This window comes from Protomyctophum parallelum (genome assembly GCF_964188405.1).
Source record: "Protomyctophum parallelum genome assembly, chromosome: 22".
NCBI classification, from domain to species: Eukaryota; Metazoa; Chordata; class Actinopteri; order Myctophiformes; family Myctophidae; genus Protomyctophum; species Protomyctophum parallelum.
In genome coordinates this window covers 27,107,124-27,127,185 of record NC_139714.1, presented here as the reverse complement: position 1 = coordinate 27,127,185, position 20,062 = coordinate 27,107,124, and the positions used below count along the sequence as shown (strand labels likewise).

The following is a 20,062-nucleotide window of genomic DNA, read 5'->3' as shown; positions in this document are numbered from 1 at the left end:
AAAGAGTGCGAGAGTGAAGGCGCATGTGAAGGTGTGCAGGTGTGTCTCGGAATCAGGATCAGAGAAGCACAGCTGTCCTCTGTCCAAGTCCAGCTGGACTCTGATCCTCCTGGGTTTCTGACTCACTGAGAGAACGGTCCGATCTTCGAACCACTCCGGTTCTGATATCCCCTCATCACCAGAGTCTGATATCTCCTCATCCTCATCGGGGCTTGCATCCGACGAGGATGAGGAGACATACACGGCTCTGTATTCATTCCCACAGAACTCTAAAAACCAGTGTTCGCCCCCTGTGTATCGCCCACACACACCCACTGACCAGCGTTGGTTGTGTCCAACATGAACATCCCAGCTGTGATACCCCGAGTCAAAGCCCTGAGCCGAACACAGGACATGATACCAATCGATCATATGCCAACCGTGGGAACCGCGGGGCAGGTGAAACACGAAGCCGCCGGTCATCGGCTCCTCATCCTGAATAGTCAAACTTGAGGCCATTTTTTTCCCCGCCGGTCACACACCTGATCTGGAATGTTCTCTGAGGCTGTTGTTGTTACACCAGAGGAATACTAGAAGACAAAACACAACAGAAATGACATTCTATGAGTATCAATAGTACCGTAATTTCCGGACTATAAGGCGCACCTGAATATAAGCCGCACCAGCCAAATTTAGGGAAAATCCCAAATATGTACGTATACAAGCCGCACCGGACTATAAGCCGCAGGTGGCCCCCTAGTGGCCGTTTCGTTAGCTCAGAGCCTTAGATGGCTCTGCGTCAGCTGTAAAAATCCATAGATAAGCCGCACCGTTGTATAAGCCGCAGGGTTCAAATCATGGGTAAAAAGGTGCGGCTTATAGTCCGGAAATTACGGTAGTAGTTATATACTAGTAGGTGTGTCTGTCTGTCTGTCTGTCTGCCATGTTTGTTCAAATGATCTGTTCATCTATTAATTGATACATGCATTGATTGATTGATAACAATAAAGCTCAATCAGGACGCAATATTTCATGAGCTATGACATAAAAAAATAATATTTAACTAGACACTGTCATGGTGCCAGTTTGCGCCTTGCGCACAAGTAGGCCATACATGGCCCTACTTGTGCGCAAGCAGAGCGTGCAAGTGTTGCTACTCACTAATGTCTATTACAACTGCTGTTCTAAATCCTTATTTGACCCGTTATTTGACCTTATACCAACCTTAAAATGAACCTTAGCTATACGTCACCATCAAACAGCCAATAAGGGACCACCATTCTTCCCCCGACATTACATACCCAGCCGATCACCAAACGTACCGTAGTTATGTCATAACTTAAAAGGACCACTTCACCACTTTTCAACCTATCTTCATATAATAGATTCTCACTAATAATCATGAAAAAATGGCACGATTTTTTTCTACTCAGTCTGTGTCTCATAGGAGGGATGTGGGCAGTTTAGAAACCGTCTTCCAGTGACATCATCATTAGGCAGATTTTGTTTTTAAACAAGATTCTTTTACAAAAATGTTTAGATTTTCATTATCGTGAGAACAATGGTTTCCATTTCCGCATTGCAACTTTTTAGGACTAGAAAGTCTGCAGTTTCTATTAGCTTGTATTCCCCATCGATGATGTCACTGGAAGACTGTTTCTGAACTTCCCACAGCCCTCCTATGAGACACAGACCGAGTAGAACAAAATTACGCCATTTTTTCATGATTATTAGTGAGGACCTATTATATGAAGATAGGTTGAAAAGTGGTGAAGTGGTCCTTTAGTGGCCAGTGTTGTTTTTGGCAGCAAATTTTGATTTTAGTTTTAGTCATAGTCTTTTGAATAGTTTTCATTTCGTTTTAGTCGACTAAATGTCATGAGATTTTAGTAGACTAAATCTACAGTTGATTTAGTCGACTAAAATGTATTTTGGTGGGCATTGATGCCGTCGTAAAGACTGTTTTTACACTTGCTGAAAATAGCCGATCTACAAGCTCACTGCGACGCGTTGTGCGCTTGTAGATCGGCTATTTTCAGCATGCAACCAAGTGTAAATTGACTTATACTGCATCTCTTGTCCACTAGTCCCTAACATTTTAGTCTAGTCTTTATTTGTTGACGAAATTCTCAGTATATCTAGTCTTAGTTTTAGTCATCATGGCACAGTTTTCATTTAGTTTCCATTTAGTTTTCTTCAGTGGAAAACGGTAGTCGACGAACATTTTTCGTCTTAGATTTAGTCTACGAAAACAACACTGGAGGTGGCCTGACCTGCGTTGTAGAAAGTGAAAGTGTCCGTCCTGGAATCTCCTCTGTGTAGAAGATGGCTGCAGTCCTGCACTCAGATGCTTGCCCATAAAACAGTATGTTCTGGCAAGGGCTGTAGATGTAGACCTGGGTCTTTGGGTGGTTCCGGAGGGCTGTAGATGTAGACCTGGGTCTTTGGGTGGTTCCGGAGGGCTGTAGATGTAGACCTGGGTCTTTGGGTGGTTCCGGAGGGCTGTAGATGTAGACCTGGGTCTTTGGGTGGTTCTGGAGGGCTGTAGATGTAGATCCGGGTCTTTAGGTGGTTCTGGAGAGTTGTAAATGTATAGACCTGGGTCTTTGGATGGTTCAGCAGGTCTATAGTCCTAAGAAAAGGTATATGGAATGGGACAGGGATTCTTTGACTATATATATATATATGATGTGGCTGGATTGGCCCGCCCCTTTTGGGGTCCCGCCTCGCTGCAACATTATGCAAATCTTAGTTCCTGAGTTAATCAATGATCATCATTGTAGTTTCATTATTGATTAGGTTACTTTTCATTGGATTTTAATCACAGGTTAAGGATTTAATCACAGATCTGTTAAGCGATGCTTAAAGTTAAGTGGTGCAACACAACTCGAATTAAAATTAATCCTTGATCAACAAATCATTGATTAACACTAAACTAAGCTTTATTGCTTTATTTGCTTGGTGCAAACGACCCTTAGATAGCATTTTATACAGACTTATAGCATGTTACGTAGACGGCACTAGAATTGCATTTTATGTAGTCAAAGCACTTCATAGTACTTTTATAGTATTTTTAAATGCCTAAAGTGTGTGTGTGTGTGTGTGTGTGTGTGTGTGTGTGGGTGTGTGTGTGTGTGTGTGTGTGTGTGTGTGCGTCCGCGTGTGTGCGTGCGTGTGTGCGTGTCAGATCCATGTCAACAGTCTGTCCATGTTTAAGAAGATGCCAGAGATCCTGAGTCATGTGACAGAGGACCGCAACACACAGATACACGCCTGCAGACACGCTAAGGTGACGCACACACACACACGCATGCACACTACGAGCTTCTTTGCCAACTAATAGTTCAACTAGCCAATCTACATTGACACGTTGTGAGCTTGTAGACTGGTCATTTGAACTATTCAAAAAAAATTGCAAAATAGTAATCAAAAGAAAGGCAAAGAAGTTTAGGGATAAGGGGTTTAGCGGTGACGAAAATGGAGCCCATAGTCTTTTTTTATTGGCGAAAGAAATGAAAACAAACGTGATGAGGTCAGCACATTTTGGGCACATTTGGGAAAGTGGCTGCTTTTAGCCCAAGGAGTGTTTTTTTGTGCAAAACGAATGCTTGGAATGGATTCAGAATCATGGAAACCCCCTAGTTTGACATGTCACATGCTACTTAAAGCAAAAGATGTTAACCCATTTAGACCTGATTCTACAAATGTCTTCTAAATCCTGACAGTTTTCAGAAAAACCCAGTCTTTCTCAAACTTTTTCATGTCAAAGACCCCCAAAAATTATATGTAATTGGCCTCCGACCCCCATCTGAAAATATGTACCGGTAGTTCCAGGAACCCCCCAGAAGCAAAGATTTGAGTTAAAAATGTTTTTCGCTCTGAACGAATATATATTCGAAATTTGCGCCACATTTTCAAGATTTTTCAAAAATAGCAGACGTATAACATACTGCTTAAAACACCAAAAGGGGTTCCCGCCCAAAATGGGTTAATGGTAGGGTCACAAGAAACCTCTATTAAAAAAAAATACCCAATACAGATAGCCGGCCAGCAAGTGGATTCATGAATGTATATAGACAATATTTTAGGCCAATAAAAAAAGACTATATTCCAAATTGACACAAAGATGTTTGAGAACCTCTGTACTAAATGACAAATGTTGGATTGTGTGTGTGTGTGTGTGTGTGTGTGTGTGTGTGTGTGTGTGCGTGTGCGTGTGGGTGTGCGTGTGCGTGTGCGTGTGCGTGTGTAGACAATATTTTAGGCCAATAAAAAAAGACTATATTCCAAATTGACACAAAGATGTTTGAGAACCTCTGTACTAAATGACAAATGTTGGATTGTGTGTGTGTGTGTGTGTGTGTGTGTGTGTGTGTGTGTGTGTGTGTGTGTGTGTGTGTGTGTGTGTGTGTGTGTGTGTGTGCGTGTGCGTGTGCGTGTGTGTGTGCCTGTGCGTGTGTGCCTGTCTGTGTGTGTGCCTGTCTGTTTGTGTGTGTGTGTGTGCGTGCGCAGCATGCTCAGTGTGTGCGCGGAAGCAGGCTGCCCTGTGGCTCAGTGTCTCCAGATGGAACGCCGTATCAGATCATCAGCATCAAACCTTCAACCATGTGGTTCGGAGAGCGCTGTGACATGAGCAACGTGGTGGTGAGGTAGGAACGCTGTGACATGAGCACCGTGGTGGTGAGGTATAGGAACGCTGTGACATGAGCAACGTGGTGGTGAGGTAGGAGCGCTGTGACATGAGCAACGTGGTGGTGAGGTAGGAGCGCTGTGACATGAGCAACGTGGTGGTGAGGTAGGAACGCTGTGACATGAGCACCGTGGTGGTGAGGTATAGGAACGCTGTGACATGAGCAACGTGGTGGTGAGGTAGGAGCGCTGTGACATGAGCAACGTGGTGGTGAGGTAGGAGCGCTGTGACATGAGCACCGTGGTGGTGAGGTATAGGAACGCTGTGACATGAGCAACGTGGTGGTGAGGTAGGAGCGCTGTGACATGAGCAACGTGGTGGTAAGGTAGGAACGCTGTGACATGAGCAACGTGGTGGTGAGGTAGGAGCGCTGTGACATGAGCACCGTGGTGGTGAGGTATAGGAACGCTGTGACATGAGCAACGTGGTGGTGAGGTAGGAGCGCTGTGACATGAGCAACGTGGTGGTGAGGTATAGGAACGCTGTGACATGAGCAACGTGGTGGTGAGGTAGGAGCGCTGTGACATGAGCACCGTGGTGGTGAGGTATAGGAACGCTGTGACATGAGCACCGTGGTGGTGAGGTATAGGAACGCTGTGACATGAGCAACGTGGTGGTGAGGTAGGAGCGCTGTGACATGAGCAACGTGGTGGTGAGGTAGGAACGCTGTGACATGAGCAACGTGGTGGTGAGGTAGGAGCGCTGTGACATGAGCACCGTGGTGGTGAGGTAGGAGCGCTGTGACATGAGCAACGTGGTGGTGAGGTAGGAGCGCTGTGACATGAGCAACGTGGTGGTGAGGTAGGAGCGCTGTGACATGAGCACCGTGGTGGTGAGGTAGGAGCGCTGTGACATGAGCACCGTGGTGGTGAGGTAGGAACGCTGTGACATGAGCAACGTGGTGGTGAGGTAGGAGCGCTGTGACATGAGCACCGTGGTGGTGAGGTAGGAGCGCTGTGACATGAGCAACGTGGTGGTGAGGTAGGAGCGCTGTGACATGAGCACCGTGGTGGTGAGGTAGGAGCGCTGTGACATGAGCACCGTGGTGGTGAGGTAGGAACGCTGTGACATGAGCAACGTGGTGGTGAGGTAGGAGCGCTGTGACATGAGCAACGTGGTGGTGAGGTAGGAGCGCTGTGACATGAGCACCGTGGTGGTGAGGTAGGAGCGCTGTGACATGAGCACCGTGGTGGTGAGGTAGGAGCGCTGTGACATGAGCAACGTGGTGGTGAGGTAGGAGCGCTGTGACATGAGCACCGTGGTGGTGAGGTAGGAGCGCTGTGACATGAGCAACGTGGTGGTGAGGTAGGAGCGCTGTGACATGAGCAACGTGGTGGTGAGGTAGGAGCGCTGTGACATGAGCACCGTGGTGGTGAGGTAGGAGCGCTGTGACATGAGCACAGTGGTGGTGAGGTATAGGAACGCTGTGACATGAGCAACGTGGTGGTGAGGTAGGAGCGCTGTGACATGAGCAACGTGGTGGTGAGGTAGGAGCGCTGTGACATGAGCAACGTGGTGGTGAGGTAGGAACGCTGTGACATGAGCAACGTGGTGGTGAGGTAGGAGCTCTGTGACATGAGCAACGTGGTGGTGAGGTAGGAGCGCTGTGACATGAGCAACGTGGTGGTGAGGTAGGAGCGCTGTGACATGAGCAACGTGGTGGTGAGGTAGGAGCGCTGTGACATGAGCAATGTGGTGGTGAGGTAGGAGCGCTGTGACATGAGCAACGTGGTGGTGAGGTAGGAGCGCTGTGACATGAGCAACGTGGTGGTGAGGTAGGAGCGCTGTGACATGAGCAACGTGGTGGTGAGGTAGGAGCGCTGTGACATGAGCACCGTGGTGGTGAGGTAGGAGCGCTGTGACATGAGCAACGTGGTGGTGAGGTAGGAACGCTGTGACATGAGCACCGTGGTGGTGAGGTAGGAACGCTGTGACATGAGCAACGTGGTGGTGAGGTAGGAACGCTGTGACATGAGCAACGTGGTGGTGAGGTAGGAACTCTGTGACATGAGCAACGTGGTGGTGAGGTAGGAGCGCTGTGACATGAGCACCGTGGTGGTGAGGTAGGAGCGCTGTGACATGAGCAACGTGGTGGTGAGGTAGGAGCGCTGTGACATGAGCAACGTGGTGGTGAGGTAGGAACGCTGTGACATGAGCAACGTGGTGGTGAGGTAGGAACGCTGTGACATGAGCAACGTGGTGGTGAGGTAGGAACTCTGTGACATGAGCAACGTGGTGGTGAGGTAGGAACTCTGTGACATGAGCAACGTGGTGGTGAGGTAGGAACTCTGTGACATGAGCAACGTGGTGGTGAGGTATAGGAACGCTGTGACATGAGCAACGTGGTGGTGAGGTACTAGGAACGCTGTGACATGAGCAACGTGGTGGTGAGGTACTAGGAACGCTGTGACATGAGCAACGTGGTGGTGAGGTAGGAGCGCTGTGACATGAGCAACGTGGTGGTGAGGTAGGAGCGCTGTGACATGAGCACCGTGGTGGTGAGGTAGGAGCGCTGTGACATGAGCACCGTGGTGGTGAGGTATAGGAACGCTGCGAAATGAGCAATGTGGTGGTGAGGTAGGCACGCACCAGTGTTGTTTTTGGCAGCAAATTTCTATTTTAGTTTTAGTCATAGTCTCTTGAATAGTTTTCACTTAGTTTTAGTCACATTTTAGTCACCTGGAATGTATTAGTCTAGTTTTAGTCGACTAAATGTCATAAGATTTTAGTCGACTAAATCTACAGGTGATTTAGTCGACTAAAAATCATAATGACTGATTTTACACTTGCTGAAAATAGCCGATCTACAAGATCTTGTAGATCGGCTATTTTCAGCATGCAACCAATTGTACAATGACTTATACTGGATCTCTTGTCCACTAGTCCCTTCCTAACATTTAACTAGTTTTTATTTGTTGACGAAATTGTCAGTAGGCTATATTTAGTCTTAGTTTTAGTCACCATAGCATAGTTTTCATTTAGTTTTCTTCAGTGGAAAAAGGTAGTCAACGAACATTTTTCGTCTTTGTTTTAGTCGACGAAAACAACACTGGAACGCACACACTGTTTCTAAACTGCCCACAGCCCTCCTATGAAACAGACTGAGTAGAAATAAATCATGCCATTTTATCATGATTATTAGTGAGGACCTATTATATGAAGATAGGTTGAAAAGTGGTGAAGTGGTCCTTTAAAGGTTATGCTAAAAGCATAACACAGGGGTGTTGTTTCTATTGTGGTCCATGGTACTCCATTCAGTGTGTTTGTTTGTTTGTGTGTGTGTGTGTGTGTGCGTGTGCGTGTGCGTGTGTGTGTGTGTGCATGTGCGTGTATGTGCGTCCACAGAATAGGAGCCAGTTCCTACAGAGCCTGCTTCAGTTTCCACTCCTCGTACGTGGAGGTACGTCTGGATTATAATTAATATCATTTTATTAATAAATGTTTTGTCTCATTTATCCACAGCTCAGTGGACTCTGCGTTTAACACCACTCTCTAACCATTCATCCATTTAGGTTTGAAGAGGGTTCTTATACAATGTTTCTTATTAAATGTGACCGAGGTTAAGTCAATGTTTTTTTTTTCTTTCCTTCTTTCGTTTTTTTTTCATGTCATGTGAAAGCAGGGAATCATAGCTTCAAATTTACATATATTGGATGTTCAGTTTGAACCCACCGGTTTTGGAGATATGGCTTTAAAATATCCCCTGGTGTACAGCATGTTGTACATTACTAATGTTTAATTAGACAATTAACAATACCAGATCGGATTGTATCCCTGATTCCATGACTTTAATTTCAAATGGAATAAAAACAAATGTGTCTTTGTTTGTCCATCACTTTATCATGTGTGACCAGATTTGACTGAGAGACTGCCATCGCGCAAACTTTTTTCCAAAAATGAGTTAATAGCACAGGCAGACTCTTCCCATACTAGAGTATGTCTGAATTGTAAATATGAAATAAATGCTTAAACATGTAGCTAGGTGTAATGTTAGAGTCCACAGAAGTGAACCTTTCAAGCCTGTTTTCTCAACTCACTGTTTCTCTGAAATGCATTACTCTATAACCACTCTATTACCACCATATCTCCAAAACTGGTGGGTCAAACTGAACAACCAATATGTCAATTTGAAGCTATGATTCCCTGCTTTCATATGACAGTCCCTCAGTCAAATGTAGTCACATGTTTTCATTGGTCTACATTTTCATTTTCAGATTAAAGACTTCCTGTCCTACCTGCAGCCAATCAACATCTACCCCAGTGTCATCCCTATTGGTCAAACGCTTACCGATGTCACACTGATGTGAGTTCCTTTTGGTCGATCAGTTACACTTAACACTTCCTATTGGAAGTTGGAAATACTCCAGTGAAGTACAAATACTTCAAAATTGTACTTCAGTACAGTCTCTCTCTCTCTCAGTTAACTCTGTAAGACCCAGCGTTGCTTTTTGGTAACATTTTTATTTTAATGAATTACTTAATTATTATAATTTTCTTTCTGTTCCTTTTTCACCTAAACGTCATCAGTGATGTTCATTGCAATGCCATTGGCATGATATTTGCATATAAATACCCCCCACAGAGGCTGAAATTCAATTTTGAACTATTTTGAACCTATGACATTAACCCTAATAAAAGTAAGTAAAATAATTGTAATATATGTTTTTTTGTTATCATTAGAATGTCTAGAACATGTTTTATTCATTATTGTGAAAGATATCCCCCAAATGTAAATTATTATATTATTATATAATTATTATAAATGTGCATAACATTTTCATCAAACTTTTTTCTTTCTTTTTTTAACATATTTTTTCAGGACGGGAACCCCTTTTGGTGTTTAAAGCATTATGTTATGCTTTAGCTATTGAAAAATAGCAGATCTACAAGCTCATAGCTCACTACGAGCTTGTAGATCTGCTATTTTTTTTAAACCGTGAAAATGTGGTGTATTGTCCTGGAACAACATAATTATGTTCAGATGGGGGTCGGCGGCCAAATACAGATAATTCTGGGGGTCATTGACGTGAAATATTGAGAACCACTGATACAGAAACATGAGGTTTTTCAGAAAACTGTCAGGATTATTTAGACAATTTCCATTTTTTTAATTTCGACATCAGGACTAAATGGGTTAAAGTTTAACCCATTTAGTCCTGATGTTGAAATTAAAAAATCGTTAAACCCTATGTCTCTCTCTCTCTCTCTCTCTCTCTCTCATGTTAAACCCTGTGTCTCTCTCTCTCTCTCTCTCTCTCTCTCTCTCTCTCTCTCTCTCTCTCTCTCTCTCTCTCTCTCTCTCTCTCATGTTAAACCATATGTCTCTCTCTCTCTCTCTCTCTCTCTCTCATGTTAAACCCTATGTCTCTCTTTCTCTCATGTTAAACCCTGTCTCTCTCTCTCTCTCTCTCTCTCTCTCTCTCTCTCTCTCTCTCTCTCTCTCTCTCTCTCTCTCTCTCATGTTAAACCCTATGTCTCTCTCTCTCATGTTAAACCCTATCTCTCTCTCTCTCTCTCTCTCTCTCTCTCTCTCTCTCTCTCTCATGTTAAACCCTATGTCTCTCTCTCTCATGTTAAACCCTATGTCTCTCTCTCTCTCATGTTAAACCCTATGTCTCTCTCTCTCATGTTAAACCCTATGTCTGTCTCTCTCTCTCTCTCTCTCTCTCTCTCTCTCTCTCTCTCTCTCTCTCTCTCTCTCATGTTAAACCCTATGTCTGTCTCTCTCTCTCTCTCTCTCTCTCTCTCTCTCTCTCTCATGTTAAACCCTATGTCTCTCTCTCTCATGTTAAACCCTATGTGTCTCTCTCTCTCTCTCTCTCTCTCTCTCTCTCTCTCTCATGTTAAACCCTATGTATCTCTCTCTCTCTCTCTCTCTCTCTCTCTCTCTCTCTCTCTCTCTCTCTCTCTCTCTCATGTTAAACCCTATGTCTCTCTCTCTCTCTCTCTCTCTCTCTCTCTCTCTCTCTCTCTCTCTCTCTCTCTCTCTCTCTCTCTCTCTCTCTCTCTCTCTCTCTCTCTCTCTCTCTCTCTCTCTCTCATGTTAAACCCTATGTCTCTCTCCCAGGCTGAAGCCTCTGTGCAGAACGCAGACAGAAGCAGCAGCGTTCGTCTACAAGCCTCTGGGCGTTCTGAAACGCACACGCCTGGAACAGCCTGCATATGGTGACGCACACACACACGCACGCACGCACGCACGCACGCACGCACGCACGGAACAGCCTGCATATGGTGACACACACACACACACACACACACACACACACAGACAGACACATAATGAATTGAGTACCATGGACCACAGTGGAAACAACACCCCTGTGTTCTCCTTTTAGCATAACCTTTAACTGTACGTCCTGCACTGTTAATCATTATGTTAATAAAGTATTCAATCAAACTGTTTTGGGCTAGTTCTCACATCTCCATATTTCACTGTGTGTGTGTGTGTGTGTGTGTGTGTGTGTGTGTGTGTGTGTGTGTGTGTGTGTGTGTGTGTGTGTGTGTGTGTGTGTGTGTGTGTGCGCGTGTGTGCATGCGTGTGTGCGTGCGTGCGTGCGTGCGTGTGTGTGTGTGTGCATATCAGATTCAGACGGTGATGAGGGCTTGTTTGAAGGAGCAGACCTGGCGCCCGTCAGGAAGAGAGCAGCTCTGAACCAGGAAGTCAAACATCAGGGTGCTTAAATACTTCCTCATGTTTCTGTATCAGTCGTTCTCAAACATTTTCATGTCAAAGACCCCCAGAATTGTCTTTATTTGGCCGCCGACCCCCATCTGAAAATATGTTGTTCCAGGGACCGCCCCGGAAGCAAAGATTTTAGTTAAAACGTGCGCTCTGAAAGAATAGAATATATTCAACATTTTGTGACTAATTTTGACTGAGGGGACATTGGATTTCTTTGAATTGTCGTGTTTTCATGTCATGTGAAAGCAGTGAATCGTAGCTTCAAATTGACATATTGGTTGTTCAGTTTGACCCACCAGTTTAGGAGATATGGCTTACTTAGTAATGTCTTGCAGAGAAACAGCGAATTGAGAAAACAGGCTTGAAAGGTTCACTTCTGTGGTCGCTAACATTACACCTAGTTACATGTTTAAGCATTTATTTCATATTTACATGTCTGCTGTTGACTCTAACATTACACCTAGCCACATGTTTAATCATTTATTTCATATTTACATGTCTGCTGTTGACTCTAACATTACACCTAGCTACATGTTTAAGCATTTATTTCATATTTACATGTCTGCTGTTGACTCTAACATTACACCTAGCTACATGTTTAAGCATTAATTTCATATTTACATGTCTTCTGTGCTCTCTAACATTACACCTATAGCTACATGTTTAAGCATTAATTTCATATTTACATGTCTTCTCTGGACTCTAACATTACACCTAGCTACATGTTTAAGCATTTATTTCATTTTTACATGTTGATTTCAGCTCTGACATTTATTTCAGACATGCTCTAGTATGTGAAGAGTCTGCCTGTGCTATTAACTCATTTTTGAAAAAAGTGTTTCTCTCGTGAAAAGCTGGAGATTGCGTGATGGCAGTCTCTCAGTCAAATCTGGTCAAATTTTTCTAAAATAGCAGACCTATAAGCCGCACTATGAGCTTGTAGATCTGCTATTTTTCAATAGCTAAAGTAGAACAAGATCAAGTTTTTCACCGCCGTGTTGCGTCTCTTGGTCCTATAGTGGAAGAGCACAGTCCTGTGAGACCACCAGCGCCCCCTACAGCTGTGGAGGAGTCGTTGCGCGTCGTGGGTGCTAGTACGGCGGACTCTCCGCGCTCTGCGGGAAACTACGCGGACTGTACCGAGTCCAACGACGACGAAGAGGATGAAGAGGACGAAGAGGAGGGGGAGGAGCCGTTCCTAATTAAAGGTACAGTAAGGGAGTTGGATCCTGTGTTGTATTCGTCGACTAAAACCAAGACGAAAAATGTTCGTAGATTTACCTTTTTTCCACTGACGAAAACTAAATGGAAACTAAATGAAAACGAATCTATGATGACTAAAACTAAGACTAAATATACTAACAGTTTCGTCAACAAATGAAAACTAGACTAAAATGTTAGGAAGGGACTAGTGGACAAGAGATCCTGTATAAGTCATTTTACACTTGGTCATTTTACACAGATCTACAAGCTCATAACGCGACAAAGTGTAAAATCAATCATTAAGAAGGCATCAAGGCCCGCCAAAATACATTTTAGTCGACTAAATCAACTGTACATTTAGTCGACTAAAATCTTGTGATATTTAGTCGACTAAAACACGACACCAAGACATTCCGCATTGCTGAAAATGAGCACCTGTGCTCAGCTACTTCCCTACTTCTCTACTTCGACGAAAATGTGACTAAAACTAAATGAAAACCATTCAAGAGACTATGGGCTCCATCTTACCCCTTATCCCTAAACTTATTTGCCATTATTTACTATTTTAAAACTTTTAAAAATAGTTCAACTAGCAACGAAACGAGCAACGTGTGCAACAAATTCACGGCACCGCGCTCACGTAAACGCTCCCCAGTGCTCAGGTCTCATTTAAAATGAACTATAGGCGCGTTTTATCGCTCCCCGTTTGAAAGGCCCTTAAAACTAAAATCTGAATTTGCTGCCAGAATTGACGCTGCCGACCTTCTTGAAACGTGTTGTAGGCGAACAGCGGACGGACCGCCACGAACGGACGACCGAAACCAACGGAGGAGGAGAGAGGAATGAAGGTGGAGAAGGAGAGAGGGATGAAGGTGGAGAAGGAAAGAGGGATGAAGGAGGAGGAGACGAGAAGAAACGTGCGAACGGCAGCAAGACGAAGGGAGGAGTCTCTCCTGGCTCTGCCCCCCCTTCTCCTCCCCCTCCTCCCAGGTGGGAGGAGTTCTTCACCCCAGAGGCGCTGACGGACAGCCAGAACAGCCTATCACAGTCGTGCGGCTCCGCGGCCAGCCCCTCCCCCTCCGCGGCCAGCCCCTCCCCCTCCGCGGCGAGCCCCTCCCCTTCCAAGATGAGCGGCTCCCAAACCCCCGACCTGTTCAGCGACAACGAGGGGGAGGAGCTACTGGACATTAAAGGTACAGTTAGTGACCATTTTTTAGTTTAGTTGAAATAATTGTTACATTTAACACTTTGACTAAAACGGTTGAAAAAAAAAGAAAAAGTTGTCCTTTAATTCTCTTCCTGGAAAGTTGATGAAACAAAAGCCACTGTTCTTCCATTAATAAAAGCCAAACCTGCCCATCGATGATGTCACTGGTAGACAGGTTTCTGAACTGTCCACAGCCCTCTGAGACACAGAGTGAGTAGACATGTTTCTGAACAGCCCTCCTCTGAGACACAGAGTGAGTAGACAGGTTTCTGAACTGTCCACAGCCCTCTGAGACACAGAGTGAGTAGACAGGTTTCTGAACAGCCCTCCTCTGAGACACAGAGTGAGTAGACAGGTTTCTGAACTGTCCACAGCCCTCTGAGACACAGAGTGAGTAGACAGGTTTCTGAACTGTCCACAGCCCTCTGAGACACAGAGAGTAAACAGGTTTCTGAACTGTCCACAGCCCTCTGAGACACACAGAGAGTAGACAGGTTTCTGATCTGTCCACAGCCCTCTGAGACACAGAGTGAGTAGACAGGTTTCTGAACTGTCCACAGCCCTCTGAGACACACAGAGAGTAGACTGGTTTCTGAACTGTCCTCAGCCCTCTGAGACACAGAGTGAGTAGACAGGTTTCTGAACTGTCCACAGCCCTCCTCTGAGACACAGAGTGAGTAAACAGGTTTCTGAACTGTCCACAGCCCTCTGAGACACAGTGAGTAAACAGGTTTCTGAACTGTCCACAGCCCTCTTCTGAGACACACAGAGAGTAGACGGAAATTGTATCGTATTATAATGAACATTTTGTGAGGACCAATTATATGAAGATAGGTTGAAAATGGCTGAATTAGTCCATTTAATAGCAATGATTATTATCATATTACTTTTTGTTTTAACCGTCATATTTTCAACATGTAGGAGAACAGACAAGACAGGAAGAGGAATCCATATGCTGCAGCTCCCTCACAAGCCCCTCCCCTTCTAGGGTGACAAGCCATTCCCCTTCCAGGGTGACAAGCCACTCCCCTTACACGGTGACAAGCCCCACCCCCTCCATGGTGACTAGCCAATCCCCTTCCAGGATGACAAGCCACTCCCTTTCCAGGATGACTAGCCAATCCCCTTCCAGGATGACAAGCCACTCCCTTTCCAGGATGACTAGCCAATACCCTTCCAGGGAGACAAGCCCCATCCCTTCCAGGATGACTAGCCAATCCCCTTCCAGGATGACAAGCCCCTCCTCCAGATTGACACGCTCTCTGACCCCCGACCTGTTCAGCGAGGATGAAGAAGACGAAGATAAGGTCTTTACGGTCTGGCTTTTTATTATATATTTTTTTAATTTAAATTTTAGTTTAATACATTTTTTTATGTTAAGCATTAAAGGACCACTTCACCACTTTTCAACCTATCTTCATATAATAGGTCCTCACTAATAATCATGATAAAATGGCACGATTTTTTTCTGTGTCTCATAGGAGGGCTGTGGGCAGTTTAGAAACCGTCCTCCAGTGACATCATTAGGCAGATTGTTTTTTAATCAAGATTTTGTTACAAAAATGTTTCGATTTTCATTATCGTGAGAACGATGGCTTCCATTTTTGCATTGCAACTTTTCAGGACTAGAAAGCCTGCAGTTTCTATTAGCTTGTATTCCCCATCGATGATGTCACTGGAGGACGGTTTCTGAACTGCCCATAGCCCTCCTATGAGACACAGACAGAGTAGAAAAAAAATTCGCCATTTTTTTCATGATTATTAGTGAGGACCTAGTATATGAAGATAGGTTGAAAAGTGGTGAAGTGGTCCTTTAAGGCCACAAACCTCATAAATGTGAGTGTCCATAGACCTGTAATATAAGGGTCCATTTGGTTCTATTAATTGGCTTCGCAAGGCTGCTCACTATGGGAGTTGACGCCCCCTGGCGTAAACACAGAAGCACTACAAATAAACTCACAGACTTTTAGGCTGGGACTTTAGACGTGATGACGTTGAAGACCCCGCCCGCCGGGTGCACCTTATAAGCGTGCCTCAGCGTCTACGTCTCCATTCGTTTTTCTCTTCTCACGTGTATAACACGGCGCTACGAAGTCTCCCTCACGGATGAGTATCTGATTTATTTCCACAAGGACGAGAAGCCTTCTCGGTACCGCGGAAACTGCTTATCCCAGAGGCTTCAAGAGGAAGAAAGTCGGTGAGTCCACTTTCTTAACTAAGTTAACATTAACTTGGAGGTAATTCAGTCCGTTAGTGGCTCGCGGCCCTAGCTGGTTTCTTTATTACCTGTGTGACGGTCTGTACCGTGGCTAGCAACAGCCAGGTTTCTGCTTCCACACAAACCTTCGCGGACCTAAAGGTCCCGAACGTGTGAAGTGCCAGGAACGGTACGCAACCCTTCCTTGGCTTCCACACGTGTGGCGGCTTTGGCGGTGACTACTTACAGCCCGCTCCAGCCACACACAACGTCCCGCGGCTCTTCCAAGCCCACGACGGTGACTAGAGCAGCATAAGTTATTCTGTCTCGAACGTGTGAAGAGCCAGGAGCGGTACGCAACCCTTCCTTGGCTTCCACACGTGTGGCGGCTTTAGCGGTGGTTACTAACAGCCCGCTCCAGCCACACACTACGTCTCGCGGCTCTTCCAAGCCCGCGACGGTGATTTGAGCAGCATAATTTTATTCTGTTTAAGCTTCCACGCTGTGTGACGGTCTGATAAAGATATCTTAGCTTTCTTTCAGCTTCCACACATACGTCCCGTGGCTTTCACAAGCCCGCGACCGCGTGGCCCTCGAACGTGTGTGCGTGTGAAGAGCTACGAGCGGTGCAACCCTTTGTTAGCCTCCACACGTGCGGCGGCGTTAGCGGCGGCTATTAATAGCACGCCCTTGCCGACACACGTACGTCTCGCGGCTTTTCAAGCCCGCGACGGAGGGGTAACCTAGGCAGGATATAGTAATATTTCTGTTTGGCTACCACTTTGTGTGACGTCTCTGATGTGTGACGTCTCTGATAGAAGCTAACAATAGCTCTATTCTCAGCTTCCACACGCACGAGGCGTCTTATGCGGTGAGTGGCAACACCCACTGCATCACTGTAACGTGACAACCTACCAACTCGGCGCCTACAGGCACGCAGCCTCGTAGGACTGGTTATTAGAATTTGAGGTTACTTACGTAACCCAGGTTCGTAAACCGGCGAGCCTTGTTTGTGGCTTGTTTGTCCACGTATTTCTTGGCTTTACAAGAAAAAAGTGACGATCCATTCGCAGCAGCTAGTGATAGCCCTGTCCTAGCTTCCACTTTTACGTGGCTGCCTACTAACCTGAACAGCACTTAGTGATAATACTGTTTGGTTTCCACGCTGTGTGACGTCTCTGATAGAAGCTAATAATAGCTCTATTCTCAGCTTCCACACGCACGTGGCGTCTTATGCAGTGAGTGGCAACACCCACTGCATCACTGTAACGTGACAACCTACCAACTCGGCGCCTACAGGCACGCAGCCTTGTAGGACTGGTTATTAGAATTGGAGGTTACGTACGTAACCCGGGTTCTTAAACCGGCGAGCCTTGTTTGTAGCTTGTTTTGTTCACGGATTTCGTGGCTGCCTGCTAAACTCGGCCCCTCTTGCCTTGTTTTTTGCTTCCACGTGCATCTTAGCTTCTAAGATGTCTGAGTCTCCGACCAAGGCCCGTCGTCGACGCCGTCGCGCCCTAGCGGACGCGGCCCACGCCGTTGCAACATCTATTGCACGGAGGGCCTACAACAACGCTCTGAGACAAGGAGCCAGGCAGTGGTCCGCCGACATGGACGCTCCACTCCCCGACGCCCCCGACGTTGTCATTCTCGCGGATGACAACGCAGACGTGGTGCAGGCTCCAAGAGTGGACAACGCTGAGATGGACTCTGGGGAGTCCTCACCTCAGGACTCAGCATCCTCCTACACCTCCGACGAGGGGGAGGATGATGGGGAGAGCAGCGACGAGAGCGACGCCGAGGTGGCAGAGCCGCCTCCGGTCGTCATGGCCGCTCAAGCGGCCGTTGTCGCCGCCCCCATTGCAGCGCCGGTTGCTGCTGGAGTTGCATCGGCCGACACCGTTGCAGCTCCGACGGCTCCAGCTGCTCCGGCTGAACCGCAGCTCCACTATGACAACACTGACATAGTCGATCTGTTCAAGAAGGCCACGATCCGCTGTGGTCTGGCCTGGCCGGCCAGTCTTGAACCTCCGGTGGCTAAGGACACCCTATGCGAACAGTTTCGCAAGAAGATTCAAGGCAACCCAGCGAAGTCCCAGGCCAAGGCTGAGATCCCCCTCGATGACGGGTTCCTGAAATCCCTCATGCTGTCCTGGGGACAGCCTTACTCGGCTTCCGCCTCCCTGGGCGGAGGCATGAAGCTGCTGGACTGCGCGGGACAACGGCAGCTTGGCCTCGAGGCCATGCCGCCGATGGACAAGTCCTTTGCCGGGTGGCTCATGGGTGTCAACCCCAATGTCTTCCACGAGGACCCGGACTTCTCCTTGCCTTCGGACAAGGACGACTCCAAAATTAATAAGGCTGCCTATAAGTGCGCCTCAACTGCGGCCAGAGCACTGAACGCCGCGACCCTTCTGCAAGGGTCCGCGTCTCATGTCCTGTTGGAAGCGGGAGACGAGCCTACCCCCGACCACATGGCTGAATTGAGGCGCCTGCACCTTGAGCTCCTCCGTCTCACTCAGGCCCAGACAGAGATGGTGGGCGGAACTATGGCGAGACTCCTGGTCCTCGAGAGGGCCAGGTGGCTGGAGCTGTCCCCCAAAGTGGGACGTACCCCTCTGAAACAGAAAGTTTCCACATCGACACTCTTCGCGTCCATGCTCGAGGAGATGCGCTCCCGCGACGGACAGACGAAGAATGACACGGAGGTCATCGGCGCCTGTCTCCCGGCGTCTGGAGCACGACCCAAGCAGGCTCAGCCCTACAGGCCGACCTACGAGCGCACCATGGACAGGGACAATCGTTCCAGGTCCAGGAGGAGCGCCTTCAAGGTCCCCGCTGCTCAGAGGGCTCCGTCAGCGGCGTCCTCAGCTTCCCGCCCACCTCGCAGCCGCAAGAAGACCGACAGGCCCAGGCGCCCCTCGGCTTCTCCGGCCGGCGGCCCCCGCAAAGGGGCCACGGCAAGAGGGCCATCTGGCGGGAAGGCGAAATAACCAGACCTGCCCCACGGGGAGACATCGGACACTGTCTCCCCCACCCTTCCCCGAGTTTCTCTGAAGCGCAGCATAGTGGCCACGGGCCTCATGCCGGAAGCGCTTGGTGTAGGCGGAAAGAGGACTTGTTTCTTGGGAACAAACGTCTCTCCAGTTTTTTCCGTGCCACCACTTTTCTTAATAAAGCAGTGTTCTCTACTGAGAACCGGTCTTTTGAATCGTCACTCGAAACTCAAGGGGATGGGCCAGCAGCCCGGGCCCTCGAGGGGGCCCAGGGCTGTCGGCCGAAATACAAGTGTAACTGCCGTGGACACAGCCCCAGAGCCCCAGGTCCATACTGCAGGACAGAGGCCCCAGGCCCGGGTTCTGACCGAAGGAGGCGCCGCTCCACCACAAAAAGGTGCGGAGCTGGCTTCAACCCCTCTGGCACTGTGTCTACAGGAGTGGAATCGTTGTGGTGTTCATCCGTGGGTGTTGAACACCATCTCGAAGGGTTACAAACTACAGTTTGCCAGAAGACCTCCCACTTGTGGGAACGTTCTGTTCTCGCAAGCGAGTGGTCAGGCAGCCGAGGTTCTCCAGGGCGAGATAACGTCTCTGTTGGAGAAGAAGGCTATACGTGTGGTGCCCATGGAGCAGAGCAGCACCGGGTTTTACTCCCGCTACTTTCTCGTGAAGAAGAAAGGGGGGGGCATGCGGCCCATTCTAGACCTACGGGCTCTGAACGGCTATTTGAAAGCGTTTCGCTTCAAAATGCTCACGAGCAAGGCTCTGCTGCGCATGATGCGTCGAGGGGACTGGTATACAACTCTCGATCTCAGAGACGCGTATTTCCACATTCCCATCTACCCACCACACAGAAAATTCCTGCGGTTCGGCTTCAAGGGACAGATATACGAATATCTGGTCCTTCCGTTCGGACTGTCACTGAGTCCAAGGACTTTTGTGAAGTGTACACAGGCAGCCGTCGCCCCGCTGCGTCAGAGGGGCGTTCGGATAGCAATGTACGTGGACGACTGGCTGATTTATGCGGACTCGGCGTCAACACTGCGACTACACACGAGTTGGGTGGTAGATCACTTGACGTCTCTGGGTTTCAGCATAAATTACG

General features: G+C 47.4%; 1 protein-coding gene across 1 annotated transcript in view; it reads left to right on the top strand.

Annotated features, from left to right (window-relative positions):
* The window catches only part of dclre1c (DNA cross-link repair 1C, PSO2 homolog), a 34,636-nt gene that overhangs the window by 10,953 nt on the left and 3,621 nt on the right, over positions 1-20,062 (top strand). Inside the window, exons 9-18 of the mRNA XM_083758201.1 lie at positions 3,167-3,268; positions 4,492-4,628; positions 8,015-8,069; positions 8,884-8,972; positions 10,737-10,834; positions 11,253-11,342; positions 12,371-12,559; positions 13,337-13,402; positions 13,451-13,747; positions 14,683-15,068. Coding sequence (XP_083614327.1) covers positions 3,167-3,268; positions 4,492-4,628; positions 8,015-8,069; positions 8,884-8,972; positions 10,737-10,834; positions 11,253-11,342; positions 12,371-12,559; positions 13,337-13,402; positions 13,451-13,747; positions 14,683-15,068 — 1,509 coding nt within the window. The remainder of the gene's footprint in view (positions 1-3,166; positions 3,269-4,491; positions 4,629-8,014; positions 8,070-8,883; positions 8,973-10,736; positions 10,835-11,252; positions 11,343-12,370; positions 12,560-13,336; positions 13,403-13,450; positions 13,748-14,682; positions 15,069-20,062) is intronic.